The sequence below is a fragment of the Ornithodoros turicata genome, chromosome 6 (assembly GCF_037126465.1).
Source record: "Ornithodoros turicata isolate Travis chromosome 6, ASM3712646v1, whole genome shotgun sequence".
In the NCBI taxonomy this organism is placed as follows: domain Eukaryota; kingdom Metazoa; phylum Arthropoda; class Arachnida; order Ixodida; family Argasidae; genus Ornithodoros; species Ornithodoros turicata.
In genome coordinates this window covers 52,888,739-52,908,958 of record NC_088206.1, presented here as the reverse complement: position 1 = coordinate 52,908,958, position 20,220 = coordinate 52,888,739, and the positions used below count along the sequence as shown (strand labels likewise).

General features: G+C 47.5%; 2 protein-coding genes across 10 annotated transcripts in view; both read left to right on the top strand.

Annotated features, from left to right (window-relative positions):
* The first annotated feature begins 5,590 nt into the window (after positions 1 to 5,590).
* Positions 5,591 to 12,723, top strand: LOC135396694 (translin-associated protein X-like). Its single transcript, XM_064627818.1, has 5 exons — positions 5,591 to 5,863; positions 5,956 to 6,151; positions 10,530 to 10,663; positions 11,781 to 11,890; positions 11,960 to 12,723. The coding sequence occupies exons 1-5, from the start codon at positions 5,638 to 5,640 to the stop codon at positions 12,356 to 12,358; spliced, it is 1,065 nt and encodes a 354-aa protein (XP_064483888.1). The 5' UTR covers positions 5,591 to 5,637; the 3' UTR covers positions 12,359 to 12,723.
* Positions 12,724 to 14,948: 2,225 nt separating this feature from the next.
* LOC135396691 (neutral alpha-glucosidase AB-like) overlaps positions 14,949 to 20,220 on the top strand; it is a 29,183-nt gene continuing 23,911 nt past the window's right edge. For 7 of the 9 annotated variants that reach the window (XM_064627806.1, XM_064627804.1, XM_064627799.1 and 4 more), the window contains exons 1-5: positions 14,949 to 15,037; positions 15,476 to 15,577; positions 15,667 to 15,903; positions 17,279 to 17,452; positions 17,531 to 17,573. In XM_064627806.1, coding sequence (XP_064483876.1) covers positions 14,985 to 15,037; positions 15,476 to 15,577; positions 15,667 to 15,903; positions 17,279 to 17,452; positions 17,531 to 17,573 — 609 coding nt within the window. In that variant the 5' untranslated portion in view covers positions 14,949 to 14,984. The other 2 variants (XM_064627807.1, XM_064627802.1) reach the window with 2 other exon arrangements.

Genomic DNA, 20,220 nt, shown 5'->3' with positions numbered 1-20,220 from the left:
ACAACTATCAGAACTTCCAGCTATTGCACTGATGGTTCTCACGTATAGGAATATTAGACTTTTTATAATACAAATTGTAATTTTGTTTATAATCATATTGATTAAGAATATATTCTTTGATTAAATGTGTTATCAGTTCTGATTCATTGAAAACTTGTGATTACTGTTAATAAAAATATTGTGTTTGATTTGTGATACCTATTCAATGCTAATGTATCATACCTGTAATAAGTGTTGTTACGTGTATTGTGTTCCTTCTATTTCAGATTTTTGGCTAATTTTTCCCATTCAGGCAGTGTCATAACATAATTCCTAATGACTTTAATAAATATATTTTCACTTGTACTTTTGTGTATGGCTGTCCTTTGCATGTAAACAGCCTACTGCACACCTGTTGTTGCTGGAAAAATTACGATTCAAGTCGACTCAGACTGAAAAATGACGAAAGTCGGCGGCCCAGGCTCAATGGTAAACGCGCACGCAGCCCTCCGGCCACGCGACGCTCACCTGTCGCTGGGAGGAAGTCGGCCCGAGTAGGAAAATGGTGAAAGAAGTCAGCCCAGGGTGAATGGTAAGCGCGCACGCAGCCCTCCGGTCACGCTCCGCCCACCACAGCAGCCCTCCACCCGAGCACCGCCCACCTGTCGCGGGAAGGAATTCGGCCCAAGTAGGAAAATGGTGGAAGAAGTCAGCTCAGGGTGAAGGGTAAGCGCGCAAGCAGCCCTCCGGCCACGCTCCGCCCACCACAGCAGCCCTCCACCCGAGCACCGCCCACCTGTCGCGTGAAGGAATTCGGCCCAAGTAGGAAAATGGTGAAAGAAGTCAGCCCAGGGTGAATGGTAAGCGCGCACGCAGCCCTCCGGTCACGCTCCGCCCACCACAGCAGCCCTCCACCCGAGCACCGCCCACCTGTCGCGGGAAGGATTTCGGCCCAAGTAGGAAAATGGTGGAAGAAGTCAGCTCAGGGTGAAGGGTAAGCGCGCATGCAGCCCTCCGGTCACGCTCCGCCCACCACAGCAGCCCTCCACTCGAGCGCCGCCCACCTGTTGTACCGGAAAAAAATTGTGAACTTGGCCCAGGTGGAAAGGTAAGCGCGGACGCAGCCCTCCGGCCACGCTCCGCCCACCACAGCAGCCCTCCACCCGAGCACCGCCCACCTGTCGCGGGAAGGAATTCGGCCCAAGTAGGAAAATGGTGGAAGAAGTCAGCCCAGGGTGAATGGTAAGCGCGCACGCAGCCCTCCGGTCACGCTCCGCCCACCACAGCAGCCCTCCACCCGAGCACCGCCCACCTGTCGCGTGAAGGAATTCGGCCCAAGTAGGAAAATGGTGAAAGAAGTCAGCCCAGGGTGAATGGTAAGCGCGCACGCAGCCCTTCGGTCACGCTCCGCCCACCACAGCAGCCCTCCACCCGAGCACCGCCCACCTGTCGCGGGAAGGAATTCGGCCCAAGTAGGAAAATGGTGGAAGAAGTCAGCTCAGGGTGAAGGGTAAGCGCGCATTCAGCCCTCCGGTCACGCTCCGCCCACCACAGCAGCCCTCCACTCGAGCGCCGCCCACCTGTTGTACCGGAAAAAATTGTGAACTTGGCCCAGGTGGAAAGGTAAGCGCGCACGCAGCCCTCCGGCCACGCTCCGCCCACCACAGCAGCCCTCCACCCGAGCACCGCCCACCTGTCGCGGGAAGGAATTCGGCCCAAGTAGGAAAATGGTGGAAGAAGTCAGCCCAGGGTGAATGGTAAGCGCGCACGCAGCCCTCCGGTCACGCTCCGCCCACCACAGCAGCCCTCCACCCGAGCACCGCCCACCTGTCGCGGGAAGGAATTCGGCCCAAGTAGGAAAATGGTGGAAGAAGTCAGCTCAGGGTGAAGGGTAAGCGCGCATGCAGCCCTCCGGTCACGCTCCGCCCACCACAGCAGCCCTCCACTCGAGCGCCGCCCACCTGTTGTACCGGAAAAAAATTGTGAACTTGGCCCAGGTGGAAAGGTAAGCGCGCACGCAGCCCTCCGGCCACGCTCCGCCCACCACAGCAGCCCTCCACCCGAGCACCGCCCACCTGTCGCGGGAAGGAATTCAGCCCAAGTAGGAAAATGGTGGAAGAAGTCAGCCCAGGGTGAATGGTAAGCGCGCACGCAGCCCTCCGGTCACGCTCCGCCCACCACAGCAGCCCTCCACCCGAGCACCGCCCACCTGTCGCGTGAAGGAATTCGGCCCAAGTTGGAAAATGGTGAATGAAGTCAGCCCAGGGTGAATGGTAAGCGCGCACGCAGCCCTCCGGTCACGCTCCGCCCACCACAGCAGCCCTCCACCCGAGCACCGCCCACCTGTCGCGGGAAGGATTTCGGCCCAAGTAGGAAAATGGTGGAAGAAGTCAGCTCAGGGTGAAGGGTAAGCGCGCATGCAGCCCTCCGGTCACGCTCCGCCCACCACAGCAGCCCTCCACTCGAGCGCCGCCCACCTGTTGTACCGGAAAAAACTTGTGAACTTGGCCCAGGTGGAAAGGTAAGCGCGCACGCAGCCCTCCGGCCACGCTCCGCCCGCCACAGCAGCCCTCCACCCGAGCACCGCCCACCTGTCGCGGGAAGGAATTCGGCCCAAGTAGGAAAATGGTGGAAGAAGTCAGCCCAGGGTGAATGGTAAGCGCGCACGCAGCCCTACGGTCACGCTCCGCCCACCACAGCAGCCCTCCACCCGAGCACCGCCCACCTGTCGCGGGAAGGAATTCGGCCCAAGTAGGAAAATGGTGAAAGAAGTCAGCCCAGAGTGAATGGTAAGCGCGCACGCAGCCCTCCGGTCACGCTCCGCCCACCACAGCAGCCCTCCACTCGAGCGCCGCCAACCTGTTGTACCGGAAAAAAAAATTGTGAACTTGTCCCAGGTGGAAAGGTAAGCGCGCACGCAGCCCTCCGGCCACGCTCCGCCCACCACAGCAGCCCTCCACCCGAGCACCGTCCTGTTACAGGTGGTGAAGGTTTTTCGGCTGGGTTTTTCTCCTTCACCTGATTGGCATCAATTCCCAGCACTATTGGCTTTAATAAATATATCTCAACTTGATTGGCATTAATAAATATATTTTGACTTGTAGTTTTTGTGTATGACCCTTCTTTGCATGTCTCTGCATGTAAACCGCTCACCTGCTGTATCGGAAAAATATGTGAAGTCGGCCAAAGAAGTCTGCCCAGGCTGAAAAATGTGAGAGCGTAAGCGCGCACGCGGCCCTCCCCCGCCGATAATCACGTGGACAACCCTCCGCACACGCGCCGCGCGGGGAAAAATACGCGCAGGGCTCAGGGCAGGGGCACCACCTCCGCGTTACTTTCCCAGAGTCTGGAAGTTCTTAGCCATCAAGGTGCTGTGTGTCCTCAATCCTTCGCCCTTGAGCCCTAATTCCCCGTACGCATTGTATAGCCTTTTGTGCCAACTGGCTGCTGTGCCTATTCATGTGCTGTTCATTGGTTTCCTCCACGTACAACTCCGACTCGTCTGTATGTCCGTCTGATCTTGTCCAGCCATCTCCTACTGATTGCGTTTTGTTTTTCATTTTTGTTGATATTTGTATTGCGTTTGTAGTTCTCTTCACCCTTACCCTTTTTTCTTGTACCATGTGACTTGGTTTTTTTATATATGCTTCACCACTTGTAACAGGTCCTCAAACCTGAAGAAGTGCAGCTCACTGCACGAAAGTCTTGTTTTTAATGTATATAGTAAACAGTTGATGCTCTTAACCGTCTTTGTTATTTTTGATTCTGCATCGCCGGAAACTTGTACATTGTTTTTCTTCACGTTCTGGATGGAACATACATAAACTCAGGGCCGGCGATAGGGGCGGAGAGTAAGACGACCGCCATAGACCCCGCGCATGAAGCCCTCGACCAGGGATTACTTTTTTTAAGTATCAAGTACGCACTTAATCGCACGCGCGTTCTTTGACTAAAACAGATATGAGAGCAGAAGGTGTTATATGCCATTCCACCATGTGATGAGAAAGAGTCCCCCACTTTCCCGTACTGCGAAAATCTTATCATTTTGTGAGGAGGGGCATTAGAGAGAGATGACGACATAAGCAGAGAGGAGGAGGCGCGGGACTTCAGGAGGGAAAGGGAGAGGGACGTGTGGGGCGGTGTGTGTGTGTGTGTGTGTGTGACGAGAGACGGCGGTGGTTGGACGCACGTGGGCACGTGGGGACGGTGGACTGAATGTAAACCGGGATGTGCGCGGCTGCGGTGTTGTTGTTAATTACGCGTGACTTCGAGACGACATTGTAAATAAAGAGTGCGTTGTGACAATTTATTATCTTTTCATTACTGCTGGTGTGAAATAGGTCCCGCACATCCCTAGCACCGGCCCTGCGTATACTGAAATACAACCTGGGGGGGGGGGGCACGTTCATCAAGTGTATAGTGGGGCATACACGTTTGTAACGGTGACAAGGATACGCCTTTGCAATTAACCCGTGCATCTGCAAAGAGTCAGGTATAGCCAACAACTTTCCTACTTTCCTGACATGCTTTCATGTGAAATACTGTGTTATAAATACTGTCGTCTCTAATGTGATTACCTGCAAAACCAGTTGGCTAACTCTGTTGCTTGAATAGTTTTTGTTTAAATTTTGATTCCGTGTTAGCGCCGCGAAGCAACTGTGGCTATGAGCGGCGTACAGATGTGGCCAGATGGAGAGAGGACAGCAGGAAGGAGTGGGGACAGGGGGGTTAGTATGCGTCCTGGGCCGACTTCAGGGGGAACTGTGCCGACATTCGTCTGGAAAGTCTGCTTGAAAAGTGTTCCACTGAATAATTTTCGTGCAAGAAAATCGAGAAAATCTGGCCCTGAATTCGAGTGTTTCAGTTTTGCCGCGTATATCTCATGAGGTTTAAAATATATTGTAGTGAACATTTTTTATGCTTTAGTATGCCTACAGGCCGGCAGTCCGAGGCAAATTCTGGCGCGCAAGTGCAACGCTGTGTGCTGTAAGTTTTGCGCAGTTTTGTTCCAACTTCGACGCGTGATTTCTCTGGTTGTAGATGTCCCTCATTACCATACTTGGTATCAGTTCACTCAGCTTTTAATGCTCTTTCATCTGATATATCTATCGTGCGTATACCTCCTATGGGTATCTGCTGAAACAGGCAAATGTTTATAGGCATATTTCGAAAAAAAAACAAGGGTTTTGCGCGTCCGTTTCTCAAAAAGGCCCCTTTTGATTTCATTTATATTTTGCCAGGACATGGCCCGATGTTAGTCCTTTCATCTGACATAAAAAAATATCTGCTTCAAAAGGCGTACATTTGCAATAAACCTCTACCCGAGAAACGTCATCGTGACGTTGGTAGACACACCGAAACCAGAACAGATTGGAAGGGGTAGGACCGACGGTCGCGTCCTTTTCAGAGACCATCGTAATCCCCTCAAGGCCGTGGCTTTCTTGGCTTGACCTTGTTCGCCACTAGCTTTGAACGTAGTTCAACTCTACCAAACTCGTGGCGCGGTCGAACATTATGACGTCACATGTTTACAAACTTTGTTTAGGGTAAACAAACTTTGTTTACCCTACTAGTATGCGCTGTATGTCTTCGCTGAGCCACTGCGGCGGATTGCTCCTATAAAACTGGCAACACTGGGTCGTGTTCTCGGGACTTCGTATGGTTTTGTTTTCACCCTTGCTTTTGTGGTATTACCGGTGTTACGTCCACACTTTTGCATTACGAGCGACTGTTTACGTTCACAGAGCCTCTGTGGACATCGTTAAAGACTGTTTCTGTTTTAATTCCGTGTACAAAACGACATCCCGTCAAGAGATTTTGTGGTCTACTTCTGATATGAGTGGAGAAGTCAAGCGTACGAATGAACGCGGCCATGGGAACAGAGGTAATATAGCCGTTTTGCAGTGTGCACTTAAGTTAATAAGTCGTGCAATTAAATAGCAGCATGTTAATACCTTCCTGGATGGTTATATCTAGGTACCCAAAGGCGGAGGTCCCCCAGACGGAAGGAACAGATTGACGTGGACGAAAACCTACCCATCGTGCAAATGTTCAGAAAGTTCCAATTGGAATTGGACGACAAATATGACAGATACGAGCGTTTGGTGAAGCTAAGCCGTGACCTGACTGTGGAAAGCAAGCGCATAATCTTTTTGTTGCATCGCATCATGGGGTGAGAAAAGTTGCACATGTGGATTTCGTTGTCACACACAAATTAGGTGCAAAGTTTACGCGTTGTAGGACTTTGTGTGACAGTGACGTTGAGGAGGTCCTATTTGCCTCCCCACTACCATTAGTTGGGGTACAACAAATGGCTCTCGTCCCAGGAAAGGTACTGACTGACGCTCTCTAGTCACACAGTCTCTGTGGCCTTTCGAGCTTCTGTCCTTCCTGAACTGCAGCCCGTGCATTAGCATGCATAGAACACTGAGACAAAATTCAAATAAAGTGGCTTATGGGAAGGGCAACAGCGGACAACTAAGACAAAGACCAGCCATACAAATCGGCACCCTTTCATTACCAGTGCCAATTTCATATGGGTGTAGCTTTGGCAGTTTGTGAGCAAAAGGCTGCTTTAAAGCAAGAGTAGCAGCGGTGCAGAATTCAAGACTCAAATCCGAAGTTATGCCTGGTTTCATTCAGGTTTGACCATGACAGTCTGACTTAATGTAGTAGTACATCACGTAATGGACCTTTTTAACAACTGCTTTCGCGCATGACCTTGAGTGTACCACAGAATGTTATCTCCTTGTTCAATAGATAGTTCTGGGTGGGGACGACGGAAGTGGGGACCAGTGGAGACGTCGCACGAACGGTGCAAACTCGTCGGCCCCACTCCGGACCAGTCTTTGGTCCTCTGTTCCGCCCACATGGGTTTGTTTTGGCGCACGCCAAGGTGAGCCGCTACTAAACGACACATACGTGAAAAAGGTCTATGAGGACTAACACAACAGAAACCCCACATTGCTCAGTTGCATACTTCAATTGCCATTATCCAGATGGGGTCTGATTTAAGTTTTGTTTTGAATGTTACTTTGTGTCAGTTCTAACCTGTCCAGATTACAGTACTTGATCATTCTGTCTGGGCTCTGGCTGGGGCCGTAGGAGGTATCGAAATGGCAAAAGCTACTAAGAATGAAGCAACTCAAAACAATATTGATGAGTGTCCAGCTTCTGTGCAGAGCCTGCAAGTTCATGAAGTGATACAGATTGAATGTCAAGCGAAACATATAGCGGATAAGCAGGTTAGGAAAAATTAGGCCGTCGTACGATTCGTAGCAACTAAAGGGAAGTGGAACCCAAAATTGTAAACTTTCAAACTAGCAAATCGGTTTACAGGGTGTAGTACAAGGAACAACGAAAGAATTTGGCAGGAGAACTGATTTTGTTATACAATACAGGGGAATTGGGGGTTGGTGTGGTGGTTGCGACATTGTAATGGCTTAATGAGGGCACAGGTCAGGAACAGAGGTTAAGCAGATGACAAAAATAGCACTGACTGTCACATTTTCTTGGCAGAACAACATTCTTCATCTTCTATTCTATTTCTAAGAAGAAGAGTAGTCCTGTTCGAAATATTGGCGTCTCTCGTCTGAGGTTCTTCCCTGAGCAATTCCTTACCGGTTCACTGGCTTTTCTATTCTTATTCGTTTAATACAGTTGTTGTGTCACTTTTTATGAGGGATGTGCTCTGTGATATATTGATCAACCTTCTAATTCCATGCATGAGAGGTTTTATGGACACAAGGGGAATGTACATTCAACATTCAGCAGCCAACTCCTCCATCTACACAATTCGATCTCCATGATCATAATTTTCACGTACAAGGGGTGTTCAAGTCAAACCGGGACTTTTCGTTTTTCACAAAAGTAAAATGAACTTACAGATGAGATATTTGTTTTATTTTTCAGCGTAATCTCCAACTGCACTAATGCACTTGTCCCAGCGTTTCACGAGGGCTTGGATGCAAGCAGCGTAGAAATCCTTACCGGCGCGTAGCAACCATGATCGGACCGCATTATTGACCTCGTCGGCGCAGCTGAAGTGGCGGCCCCCAAGGAACGCCTTCAGTGGCCCGAAGAGGTGGAAATCGCTGGGGGCGAGGTCTGGACTGTAAGGGGGATGTGGCAGCAACTCCTAGACAAGTTCCTGTATGGTGCGTGTCGTGAGATGCGAGATGGGCGTGCATTGTCCTGTAGGAGGAGTACCCCTTTGGTGATGAGGCCCGGCCACTTTTGCTTCAGCGCCTTATGCACATCCCTGAGAACCTGGCAGTAACATGCACTATTGATCGCACTATAGACACTATTGATATCGAGACATGTTATCCGTGGGTCCTTGAGGATCAGGCGCTTCACAAGTTGGATGTTCTCAGGAACTCTGACACTTGGCTCTGAGCCATCCCGGCCGGGATCGCCCCGCACTGATGTACTGCCATCTCGGAACCATTTGCACCACTCAAACGCTTTTCTGCTGCTAAGTGTATCGTGGCCATACTGAGCCTGAAGTCTTCTGTGAATTTCAGATGACTTTACGCCTTCCTTCGCGAGAAACTTCACGGAAATTCGCTGTTCGATGTGCGCGCTCACTTCGTTGTCGACCATCTTGTCTAGCACGTGTCTTCTGTTTTGCACAAACTTTGGACCACCACGTGGTGAACGCGGAGGCCTGTCGCGTGTGAAAATGACGAGAAAGAAGTAGCGCGAGCCATTTGTACACTCAGGAGACAGAAAGTCCCGGTTTGACTTGAACCCCCCCTCATAGTTTTAAGAATATTCATTATACAGGGTGTCCCAGAAAACGTGTCATTGAATTCTAATAAAAAAAATACTACACCACCTAGAATCATGTGGTCAATGGCATTTGCTCTTACTAGGTTTTTGCCACCTCCTGATGTGCATATCATGTAACCTAAGTTTAATTATGTAAATTTTTGTGAAGTGAACTCGGAAATTTGCCAAGTAAAGGTCACTTTTTTATACAAATTTACTCAAATTCATGATGATTGACAGTGATATTCAGAATCTATCCTATCGGGAAAAATAGCCGAACATCATGCTTCTCGGGGCACTTGAGTATAACGCAAGGGGACTTTTTGAGCGCGATAACTGTCAGTCCGACGAAAGGAGGTTGGAAACCCAGCCCACAGAGTGATAGTAGAAAAAGTTGCAGTTCCTGAAATTGGGAGAGGGAACGTATGGTGTCAGCCGAAGCTGTATACGACAAGCCATGTCTGTGTCATCTCCATTCCGGCGTGGGTTGGGTTTCCAACCCCCTTTCGTCGGACTGACAATTATTTCGCTGAAAAATTCCTCTACTACTTTTTTATTAAAATTCAATGACACGTTTTCTGGGACCCTGCAGAATGTAGTTTCACAAATTACTTAAAGTGTAAATATTGAGAGTCCATCTTGATTGCAAAAATCCACTGCTTAGCATCTCACACAATGGGCTTCAGTGTCTAACAGTCAGCAGTGTCATATAGTTTACTTAACCTCTTTTCCTGCATCACTTAATCTGGGTCCTGGTTAAGCTATTCAAACCACTTAGCACTAGATCCCCTGGTATTATATAACAAAATATTTTCTCACTCCATTCTTTGTTCTTTCCTGATATTGTTAAGTAGCCAAGTAGGAGGTAGGGTTGTTCTTCACACTGGGAAAAAGAACCGAAACTTGAGCGTCAGACCTCACACCAGGCAAGCCAACCTTCTATGTCAAAATGCTGCTGCATAACAATATTACACCAGCGGCATGGCCGAGTGGGCTAAGGCGTCCGCTCGTTGGTGGTAACCAAGGTCGTGCTGAAGACTGGGAGGTGGTGGGTTCGAATCCTACCGCCGGCTGTGCTGTCTGAGGTTTTCCCTGGGTTTTCCGAAGACTTTCCAGACGAATGTCGGCACAGTTCCCCCTGAAGTCGGCCCAGGACGCATACTAACCCCCCCTGTCCCCTACTCCTTCCTGCTATCCTCTCTCCGTCTGTCCACATCTGTACGTCGCTCATAGCCACAGTTGCTTCGCGGCGCTAACACTCAATCAAAAAAAAAAAAAAAAAAACAATATTACATGCTGTAAACTCTGTATGAATTTGTGTTCCTTTGTTCCTCTCCTACTTCTTTGCTGCACTGCTGGTGCCTATCCTTCAACTGCTGTTTTTCTGTGATCTTCTACACATTTTGCTGTATGTAAAATTTTTGTCACCTGATGGAGTGCAAGCTCCGCACAAAAGCTTGTCTGTCATTGTAATTGTTTTCACATGCGTTATTATCAGCAGTTTTTGTCACTTAATGAACAATTTGTGATCCGAATTGACGCAAATTTATAATTCTATATGGCAAGAGACTTAATTTGATGTATCATTGCTGCTTCGGTAACCATATTCCGTGGGGGGGGGATGAGTACATGTCAGTGTATTGCTCAAATTGTGGAACAGTGCTGAGCCTGTTTAACATAACAAGTAACCCTCTCACTGCACACACTGTTGAATGTTTCTCATGGAAAACACTATGCCTAAGTGAAGTTTAACTCTCTTGCTTTGTTTGTGTTTTTAGAGAGTCTCAAAAAGAAAAAACTCTGCATGATGCACTGAAGAAACTGAAAGACCTACAGATGTATCACATGCGAGAAATGGCAATGGAGCTAAGGAATCACTGCTTCTATGCATATCTCAGAGCTTATTCACCAGGTAAGGGCTCTTTAAGAAAGTTCGCTCCCCAACATCGTGGAAATAAATATGTCTGGCAGGAGCATTTGACTCAGAACCAGTCTCCTGCAACCACTTTCGCTTGAAGTCGACATAGCTCCGTGGTTATTCATATTTTCCCCGTGACATTCAGCAGCTGCCCCACAACTGCGGGGAGCAGCAACCGGAGAAACCGCTCATTGGCTCATGTGACCTTTCTTCTGTAGGACGTAAAGAATTCAGCAGCAAGCGAGAAGGAAGTTGTGCGCCAAGGCCGCACTCATCATTCCTTGCACTGCATACGTCTTTCTGCATGCGAATTTCAAACCATGTTATTTCAGTTATTCATAATGCAGACAGTAAATTACAAAGCTTGAGTCAGCAAGAAGTGAAGCAGGCATTTGGTAAATCATGGAATGTACTACCTGTGGGAACAGATACCTACGAATTGATGCTTGAAGAGGGAACTCTCCCTTTCATGTGTCTGTCCACACATCAAACGAGTCAACATAGACATTTAAAGGGGCACTAAAACGCAAAAACAAGTTGACTTCAAATTACGTTACATGCTACGTTAATTTCGTACTTGTTATCATAATTCAAAACTTTGATTCCGTTACGGAGCTACAATCGAAATTATATATATGCGTGGCACGCCATGGAGCAGTCCCGGTGAAAAACATAGTACGCGTTGCCAAGCGGACTGGCGTCGCTGTCCGAAGGATGTGAAGGTAAATGTTGTCAGTGGAACATTCGCAAGAACTGTTGTGGGCTACAATTCAGTGAATCGGTATTGAAACATGCAGCAGTGCACATCATGCTACGCATATACGGGACACTACGATAGGTCCCGTTCCAAATCCACATGCCCACAGTAGGTACTATGCGCGAGCTTCTCCTGCTGTCTCATTGGATGCGGCCAATCTTTGCCTTCAGGGGATACCATTCGTTGCAACCAAAGACGACTCTGTTTTTATTGCGTTTTCTTCTAAACGGTAGCACTGTGTCAACTAATTTTGCTTGCATTACACCAATTGAAACATGGACTTTCATTTGAGAGCAAGTTGTTTTTGCATTTTAGTGCCCCTTTAAGACATGCGTTTCCCTTTGACTCTCTTAGGCATTCAAGAGTATGTAGAAGCCATATCGTTCTTTTACTACATCAAAGACGGACGTTTGGTCGGTCTCGAAGAAATCCAGCAGGACCTTGTCTACGAGGAGCAGCCAGAGGTACTTTTTTTTTCTTGGTATCCGTAACCCAGATCGTTTTTCACACGTTGTCCGCAAACCATGTTTCAGGAAGCCGAAAGTGACATGGCTGCGATTGAGCCCAATGCAAATGAGCCTCCCGAGCGCTTTGTGCTTCCGGTAACCCCGCTGGACTACATGCTGGGCATTGCGGACCTCACAGGGGAATTGATGCGAAAGTGCATCAACGCAGTGGGAGAAGGCAACCTGGAAGAACCATTCGTGCTCTGTCGTTTTTTGCGCGACGTCTACACTGCCTTCCTGGGTTTCGGTAATGGTGCGGGACGTGAGATGACACGGAAGATCTGGACCTTGTTTCAGAGTGTTCGAAAAGTCGAAAACGCCTGCTATACCATCACCGTCCGTGGATCGGAAATGCCGAGCGAGATGCTGGCACAAGCATTCAGCGCATCATTGAACGACGTGGGACTTGTAACTGATGGGGACTGACACTTGTGTGGGGAACACCGTTCTGTTGAAGTGATCACGTGTTTGATACTGTTCGTGAGGAATTGTAGTGGACGACGCTTGCGTTCTTTTGGCTCCCACAGAATCTTGCATTTTTCTCTCGGGATGAGGAGGAGCATCAACACATTCCCCTTTGCTCACGTTGTACCTTTGGGGTCAGATCACCCATATTACTTTGTCTACATGGTCTTGTTAATACTCCTGATCTTACTGTGCATATTTGTAATCACAAATATGGCCCTTTCACGACCTTTTTTATACGTAAGGAGCGGTACTCAGGTTCTCATGCTAAAAGTACTGTGTATTGTACTGCCTATATTACTGGATAAACACATCTTACTACTGTAGGGGTAGTTGATGGTGTAAGATGTTGAGGTCAACAATGCAAAAGAACAGACAACGGCACTTTTAGCACTTTGTGGTATCTGATTCTTTCCTTTGTCTGCAGTTTCTTTTTCAAGGTATCTCACTCAGAGATGATGTTACTCGACAAAAGGAACTTGTTGCAAGTTGTGTAACTCCGTACAAGATGTAGCGAAGTTGCCGGTAGTACCAAAAATGAACTTCAAGTTCGCATTGCTTTCAAGTTATTTGCTACATGATTTTTTAGTTCATCACCTCTCTAATAATTACATTCAGACCTTGATATTGCAATGACTGTTGCAAGGTGTTTCTAAATGGTTTCGATCCGTCAAAATTATAACACTGTGCGATATGACGAAAGAAGCTGTACGTTGATGTGCTTCCTTTAGTTGTCGTTTAATGATCTTGACGTCTCCATAAATTTTTGCAATGGAGAGCACAGCAGCCATCGGAATTTTAAGTTCGACGAGTTGTCACCCTCTCCACATATTTCGTAGAACTGCACCAAGTTTAGCATTGAATCCAGTGGTTAATCAGAATCCCAAATGCAGGGGCAGTTGCAAAACATTAGGGGGGGGTCATCATTACAATTATGTCATAACAGCTTCACGTATCATTGCCAAGGACACCCAGGGACACCCCTGCAGGGGGTGAGTTAGACAAGCTGTGCACGTTCAACTGGCGTGCACAAGGTGGTCATCTCATTGTGTTCTTTTTGCACCCGGGTTGAACAAAGGGAACTTTGAACTTGCCCCAAGTTACTTTGACAAAGTTACCTAACATAATGGAACGAGTTCTTATAAAGTTACAAGACGTCCAGAGCAACGAGTTACGAAAGTTACCAAGAAAACTTACTTATATATAGTTACAGTAATGGTCTACCCTCAACACTGATATCACTAATCTGGCTTTTTTAGTTTATATCTCGAAAAATAACGGTTTTGGGATCAAATATCAATAAGTGGAAGATCATGGGGTACTGCAAACCACGCTTTTACATCCAAGGCCTGCTCGCTGTTTCGGATGCTGAATGCAAAGAAATGAAACCAGTATCAGCAAGCATTGCTGATCTCTTTAGGTGGTGGCACTGAAAAAAGCATGTATCAGTGATTTATCCAGACGCCCTACACCTTACCTACACCCCTCGACAGGTCATCCCACGTTATCCCAGATAAACGGAAACGACGGCTCTTTGCGCTAATGTGAACCTGCATTGAAAGTTTCACAGCGAATAGAGTAATAGAAACAAAGAAAATGGGCACCGCGAATACTGAAACTCATGCGTCTCTGACTTCACAGCGCACGCTGCCGCCAGTGAGGCAGGCAGAGCACGAGAAATCACGTGCTTACGGCTGCCAATAGGAATGGACGCAACTCTGAGCGCTCTGACGTTTGCTCGGGATGGTGCTCGAGGGATCTCGATATTGGACGCGTTGTACTGCACGCCAGAATACTGAAGGAAAAAGAATTACTCTCCTACGTGTCGAGCAGAGTCGAGAAGAGTTGTTATCGGGTTTAACCCAGGCTATTTTTCACGGCAGAGTTATGACTTCATTTCTGCTACCCTGGCCTCTGGCTATTTTTGGCCCGCTTAGAGTTGCAAGAGTTTATTAAGAAAACGCGCCAAATGAACCACTCTATGAAGTGTCCCAACCCCTTCAACATCCCCCGAAATGTTTGGCGACCGCCCCCCCTAACTTTTTTACCTGTGCACTCACAACCTGGGGGGGGGGGGGGACTTTGCTATTTCAGCATGATAGGTGTTAGACGTAGCTGTAGCGATGATATGTCCATAGATCGCAAATTGCACCAACTCCAGTTTCTATATCAAACAGCCAGACGACACCGGATTTTTTTACGCAAATTAAAGCAATTTGTAGCTAAGGCGATGATTTAGGCAAGTTGGTGAGCGCAGAGACGGGACACGAAGAAGAGACAAACGCACACCTTGAACGATGCGCTCTGTTCTGCGCAGCGTTGTGTGTGTGCAGGGTGCACTTGTCCATGACTTGTATCTTCTCTCTTCTTCGTGTCCCGTCTCCCGTCTCTGCGCTGTTTTTACGTAGTTTCGATTTGTAGCGTTGCTAGCAGGCAGGATTCGAATAAAAGCCGCACAATTGCTACGCACGCCACAGTTTCTGTAATCGTTCCGCGAAGTCATGGGAACTCCACTTTCGCATGATAGATACAATGTAATTCACCTCTTCAATTAATTTTTTTTCTTGCCATTGTGCCGAATTTACTAATGCTACCTGCATGTGTCGCTGCCGTCGCAACAAAAATGGCCACGTGCGACCGGTAGGTTGGCTTTGTTGGGAGCCTATTACTTCGTGTATTAATTGCATTGTCATTGAAATACTTTTGTAGCAGATGAGGTTTGTTAGAATTGTTTATGTACTCTAATTTTCTTTCGTACATTTCTGGGCCTATGCTGTATTGACTCTGAGTAGTCCAGTAGTTTTAGAGAGGAGGTGGATCATTGTTCATTACAGTTGCGCATTGATATTCCGTTAAAAATAAGTTGACTTAGACGACGGCTGCTGAGAAAAAGGACTTGTGTTTCCACTCGCGTCCAAGTTTACACCAACTTAGTAGTTGCGAAGGTAGTACAGTGAACGAGGTTCAAGACATGAGCCGGTTGTGTAATCATTACGTGTCCTTAGCCACTGTTCAAGTTATCACAATGCCGTCGCAGATAATAGTTTTCTTAGTGCCTCTCTCCCCTCTTCATTGCAGGCACACAATGTTGAAGTTGTTATTGTTGGTGCTTCTTGTTGGAAATGTCTCGCTGGTGGACCGGGGGAACTTCAAGACTTGCGAGCAAAGTGGCTTTTGCAAGTAAGCCTCTCTTTCTGTTCCAGTTCAGTGCAATTAACGTCCTCATTTCTTCTTTTATGTGGCTTCTAAACTTGCCTCCATTCTCGCAGACGCAACCGAAACATGAAACCTGGAGATTCTGCTTATGAAGTTCAAGTCTCAAGTATGCGGACTTTGCCTACTAAAGTTGAAGTTGATGTCGTGAATACCAAGAACGGGGTAGTGCTTCGACTGGAGCTAATTGCCCTGGAGCATGACATTCTGCGCATGCGACTGAATGAGGCATCTTCACCTGTTGCAAGATTTGAGCCAAAAGAAGCGCTGGTGGATACCATTCATGAGCAGAAGTAAGTTTTTTTGTGCTGGTGGGGAGTTTGGAAACAATAATCTTAAACAGCACCCTCAGGAGTGAAAGATGTTCTTCGCCAGGTTCTTGAAAATGGGACGTGACAGCTAACGAACTGGGCAAATGTCCCGACAGAAGTTTATGGAGCACGCGAGCAGTGTATTTTCTCCTCGGTGTAACACCCTAGCAGCAAGTGGAAGCGGGCTTGTTCATTCGTACAGAGGGGTGGTGGAGTGCGCCACCAATTCAAACCACGTTTCGAGCACATTCAAACGATACCGAAACTACCGCGGTGTGTCAGTACCAGCGCACTCGCTCACCTCTCTGAATGACTGAATGAGCCCGTTTCTGCTCGCTGGTAGAGTATCGTACTGAGGAAGAAATAACACCGCTTGCGTGTTCCGTGAACTTTTGTCTGGACGTGTACAAGTTGCTCAGACGCACAGTCTTCTGCGATGGGCATCAAACACGGTGTGTCATGTACTGAGATTTTGGGGCATGCTAAAGAACTCTGAGGTGTGCAGAGTTAATCCGCTGGCTGTGGCATCACTCGGGATCATAGCTGGCTCTTGACATAAAGCCACAAATTATTAGGAAATCAAATGACAATATTCAATGTGAGCAGGAACCCATTGTTAAAAAATATTGTAAAAATTCAAAAAGTTCAAAAAATAAGCAAAAATTAGTAATCAAATCAGTGCTAATTTGATTTATCGACAAGCACATTATTATTTCTAAGAAATTCATATCCCCAGAGAAAAAACTCAATCTATGGCATTATTATCAGGTCCTTGAAATGCTTATAAATTGGGTGCCCTGCAGGTGATTGCAGGTTCCCAGGGCGCAGCTTTGTGAGGTCACGCTCGATAAAATAAAAAAAAGTCAAATCAGTCAAAAAATGTGTAAGACTCGGAGATCCAGTGAAAGTAGATTGAAGCGTAAGCCTCAGGTCAGGGGTGCTGTTCTGTTGCTGCGGGAAGATCCCAGTGGTCTACCCAGTTGAACAGCCAGTTAGAAACATAGGTGGCTCCCAGCCCGAGGCTTCTGCTTCGGTTTAATGGGACAATGTAGCGTAAATGTTGACTGTGGTATTCCATATTAAAGAAAACTGTCAGTAAAGAGAAAACACTGCATCACATTTGTGTTGGAAGAATGGCTACATTTGCATGTATGGGACACTCATATCAACACTTGACAATTGTTGTCGAACAACACATTTTATTCCTGTGCCTTCAGTGTGGCGCCTGATGCAGTCGCCTTGCATGCTGCTCCCCTGTGCCAGCCCTGCACTTGCATCTTCTAATGTGATGCGTTTGCTCATGGCCCCAGTTTTCCGTTAGTTATCCACCTGTAATTTTTCTCTTTACTGTGTCCAGGATCCTGTTGGCCTCTCAGGATGACAAATCTTTCAAGGTTAAATTTGGCCGCAACAGCGCTACTGTCAACCTGAACCCATTTTCCGTGGAGCTGTACTCCGGGGAACAGCTCGTCATCATTGCCAATGCTCGTGGTCTGATGCGCTTCGAACATTATCGACCGAAGGAACAGTCGTGAGTTGGACCCGTAGCTGGAGCTGTAGCGGGAAATGTTAGTGCGACTAACGCTGGTTCGTTGATTTCCCGTTGCAGGAAGCAGAACGACAACCCTGATGCCGACGCACAAGAGAATGCGGTAGGTTGTCCTACTGATGTGTGAGAGCTAAGCGGTTTTATTCTCAGGAACTGTCACTTAAGTGCTGATAATGCAACTTTGTTACACTTGGAAAGTGTCGAATCAATATTGGGTCATTTATGCGAGGTGATTCAAATACTCAATTCACACCAGATGAAGTACAAGGGCTGTTCAAAAAGTATCCGTCCATAGGCTGAGGAAGAAAAAAAAAGTGACGCGCTTTCAGGTGCTAGATTATTATTCACCTTCGAAGTAGGCTCCTTGCATCTTCACTCACGATGTCCAGTTGTCCTTCCACTGCTCAAAGTTGTAGTCAGGTCGTTGCTCCTGCTTGATGCCTTCTCTGCTTTCAAAATGGGAACCTTTTAGTGAAATATTCGTTTGTGGGAACAACCAGGAATCATACAGGGACATGTCTTGGTAGTAGGGACCTGGCGAACGAGTGGAATGCTGTAATTGGTTAAGAAACTCTGAATCAGGTGCGACGAATGAGCCAAGACGTTGCCATGATGCAGTTGCTTGTTGCGTGAGCCCCACACGCCTGTTTTCTTCCGCCGAACTGCATCACAAAGATGACGAAGAACTTCACGATAGTACTCCATAGCGACTCTTTATGCTTCTGGTAATCTATATCCTTTTGGCAATTCCCATGACATCGCCCCGAAAGCCTGTTGAATTTCGGGAATTGCTTCCACTTTGGTATCTCTGAGCCTCTGGCAATACGTAATGCAGCATTGCTGCTCCATGTGTTCTGTCATGTCTGGCAAAATGAAGCTGAGATGAGTTGCACACCACTTTACACGCTGGCCACCTATCAACGACAGACACACACGGCGCCTCTGCCAAAAATTCCGCACGTGCTCAAAAGTTGCCTTAAAGGAGCAATGAGGTGACATTCATCATCGCTCGAAGTCCTGCCTCATCTGTCAAGCTCTCCTCCAGGAGTCACCACGCAAAATATTTTTGCTCTGCGTTGCGTTATAGCTGTGCAATCAAATTTACACACACACAAAAAAAAAGATACAGTTGGAGAAAGCAGCGGCGGACGGCTGACACGATGCTCTCCTGACGTGGAGAAGCCTCCATGCCTTGTTTCCTTGTTTTTTCGTCACAGGTCATGCCCAACTTCATACAGTAGAATCTCGATGATACGATCACGGATGATACGAATTTCGGGATGATACGAATTCTTTTCCGGTCCCGGCCAGAATGCCTATTCTTCCCATGTATTAGAGTTCGGATGATACGAACGCGTTATCTTGCCTTTACGGATGTTACGAATGAGCCGAAGATGCGACAGAGGTCGTTCCCCCATGACGCGAGAGCGCGCGAGTCATGCTGTCGCGTCTTTCGAAAAGGGAGGGCGATCCTCACCACGAACTCCCTTACATCATGTAGCGCAATGCAAGCAATGACTTTCCTTTTGGTGGTGGTGGAGATAAGATCAAAGCGATTGAACGGCCGGAACCTTATCACCTTATCTCCTTATCTCTGTTTTGACCTTTTTACCCCCCTCGCAACAATAAACCGCGCAGCTGTGTGGCATCGCTCTGGCGGAAAACAGCGACCGGAACCCCAGAACACGTGGAGGGAACATATCAGGACAACTTGTGGCTACATTACGCGTCACCATTCCGAAAGTCGGCTTCACCTAACGCCTGCTTGCTTTAGGAGAAGCTCGCTTTAGATCACTGTCGCGCGACCCGCGGGTGAAAAGTGCGTGCTACGTCTTTTGAATCATCTCGCGTGTTTGGGCAGCATTCGCCAAAAACGGAGACACAAAAGCGTTACAACCGACCTCTTTCATTGACAGTAACGGAAAATGAACAGTCACTGTCTATTTTCTTGCCTCAATTTTTATTTTGGTATAATTCGTTTGATACGAATTTCGGATGATACGAATTTTTTCCGCGACCCCGTGAGATTCGTATCATCGAGATTCTACTGTATTCTTACTTGCATATTTTGTGCCGTCGCTTAATTTGCGCGCTCCTACTTCCGCACTACAAACGACATGGAAACAAAAAAGTCGCGTAATTTTCGCACCTGCATTTTTGCACGCGGGTATCGGGCACGCGCGTCTCAGTGATCGTAGCAATTGCTTTTTGCAACGGTGTCTTGTGCTACTGAAGTTATTGCGGTGCTTTTGTTTGATTGCGCACACTTTCAGGTGATGGTCCATTGATGCGATAGACGATACTGTTACTCAAACTACAAAACGCGGAATGAAACGCTGGACAAACCTTACAGCACAACATGGCAAATTTGGCGAGCATAGCGTGCTTTCGGTTTTCAAGTGCGACTAGCTGCGTCTTCCATCAGCGTCTCTGCATAGTTTGAATATCGTAACTAACGTTCCTGCACAATTTGTGCAAGAACCCAGACTTTTTTTGGGGGGGGGGAGAAAAAGTGCGCAAATTATGCGAGTAAATATGGTATATACGCTTGAGCTGTGCTGCTGTATGTCACTATTCGTGTGAAGGGAGTATAGCATACGTCACGACGTCTCCTCGTTCTGCGATGCGCTCTTTTCACGAGGAGAACGATTTTTCGAAGGTGTGCGGAACAGAGCCCTCGCGCTTCCTGTGTGCTCATCGTTCTTTCGCGGGGACTCATTTTATTGGTTGGGGAACACTCTGCACTGAAA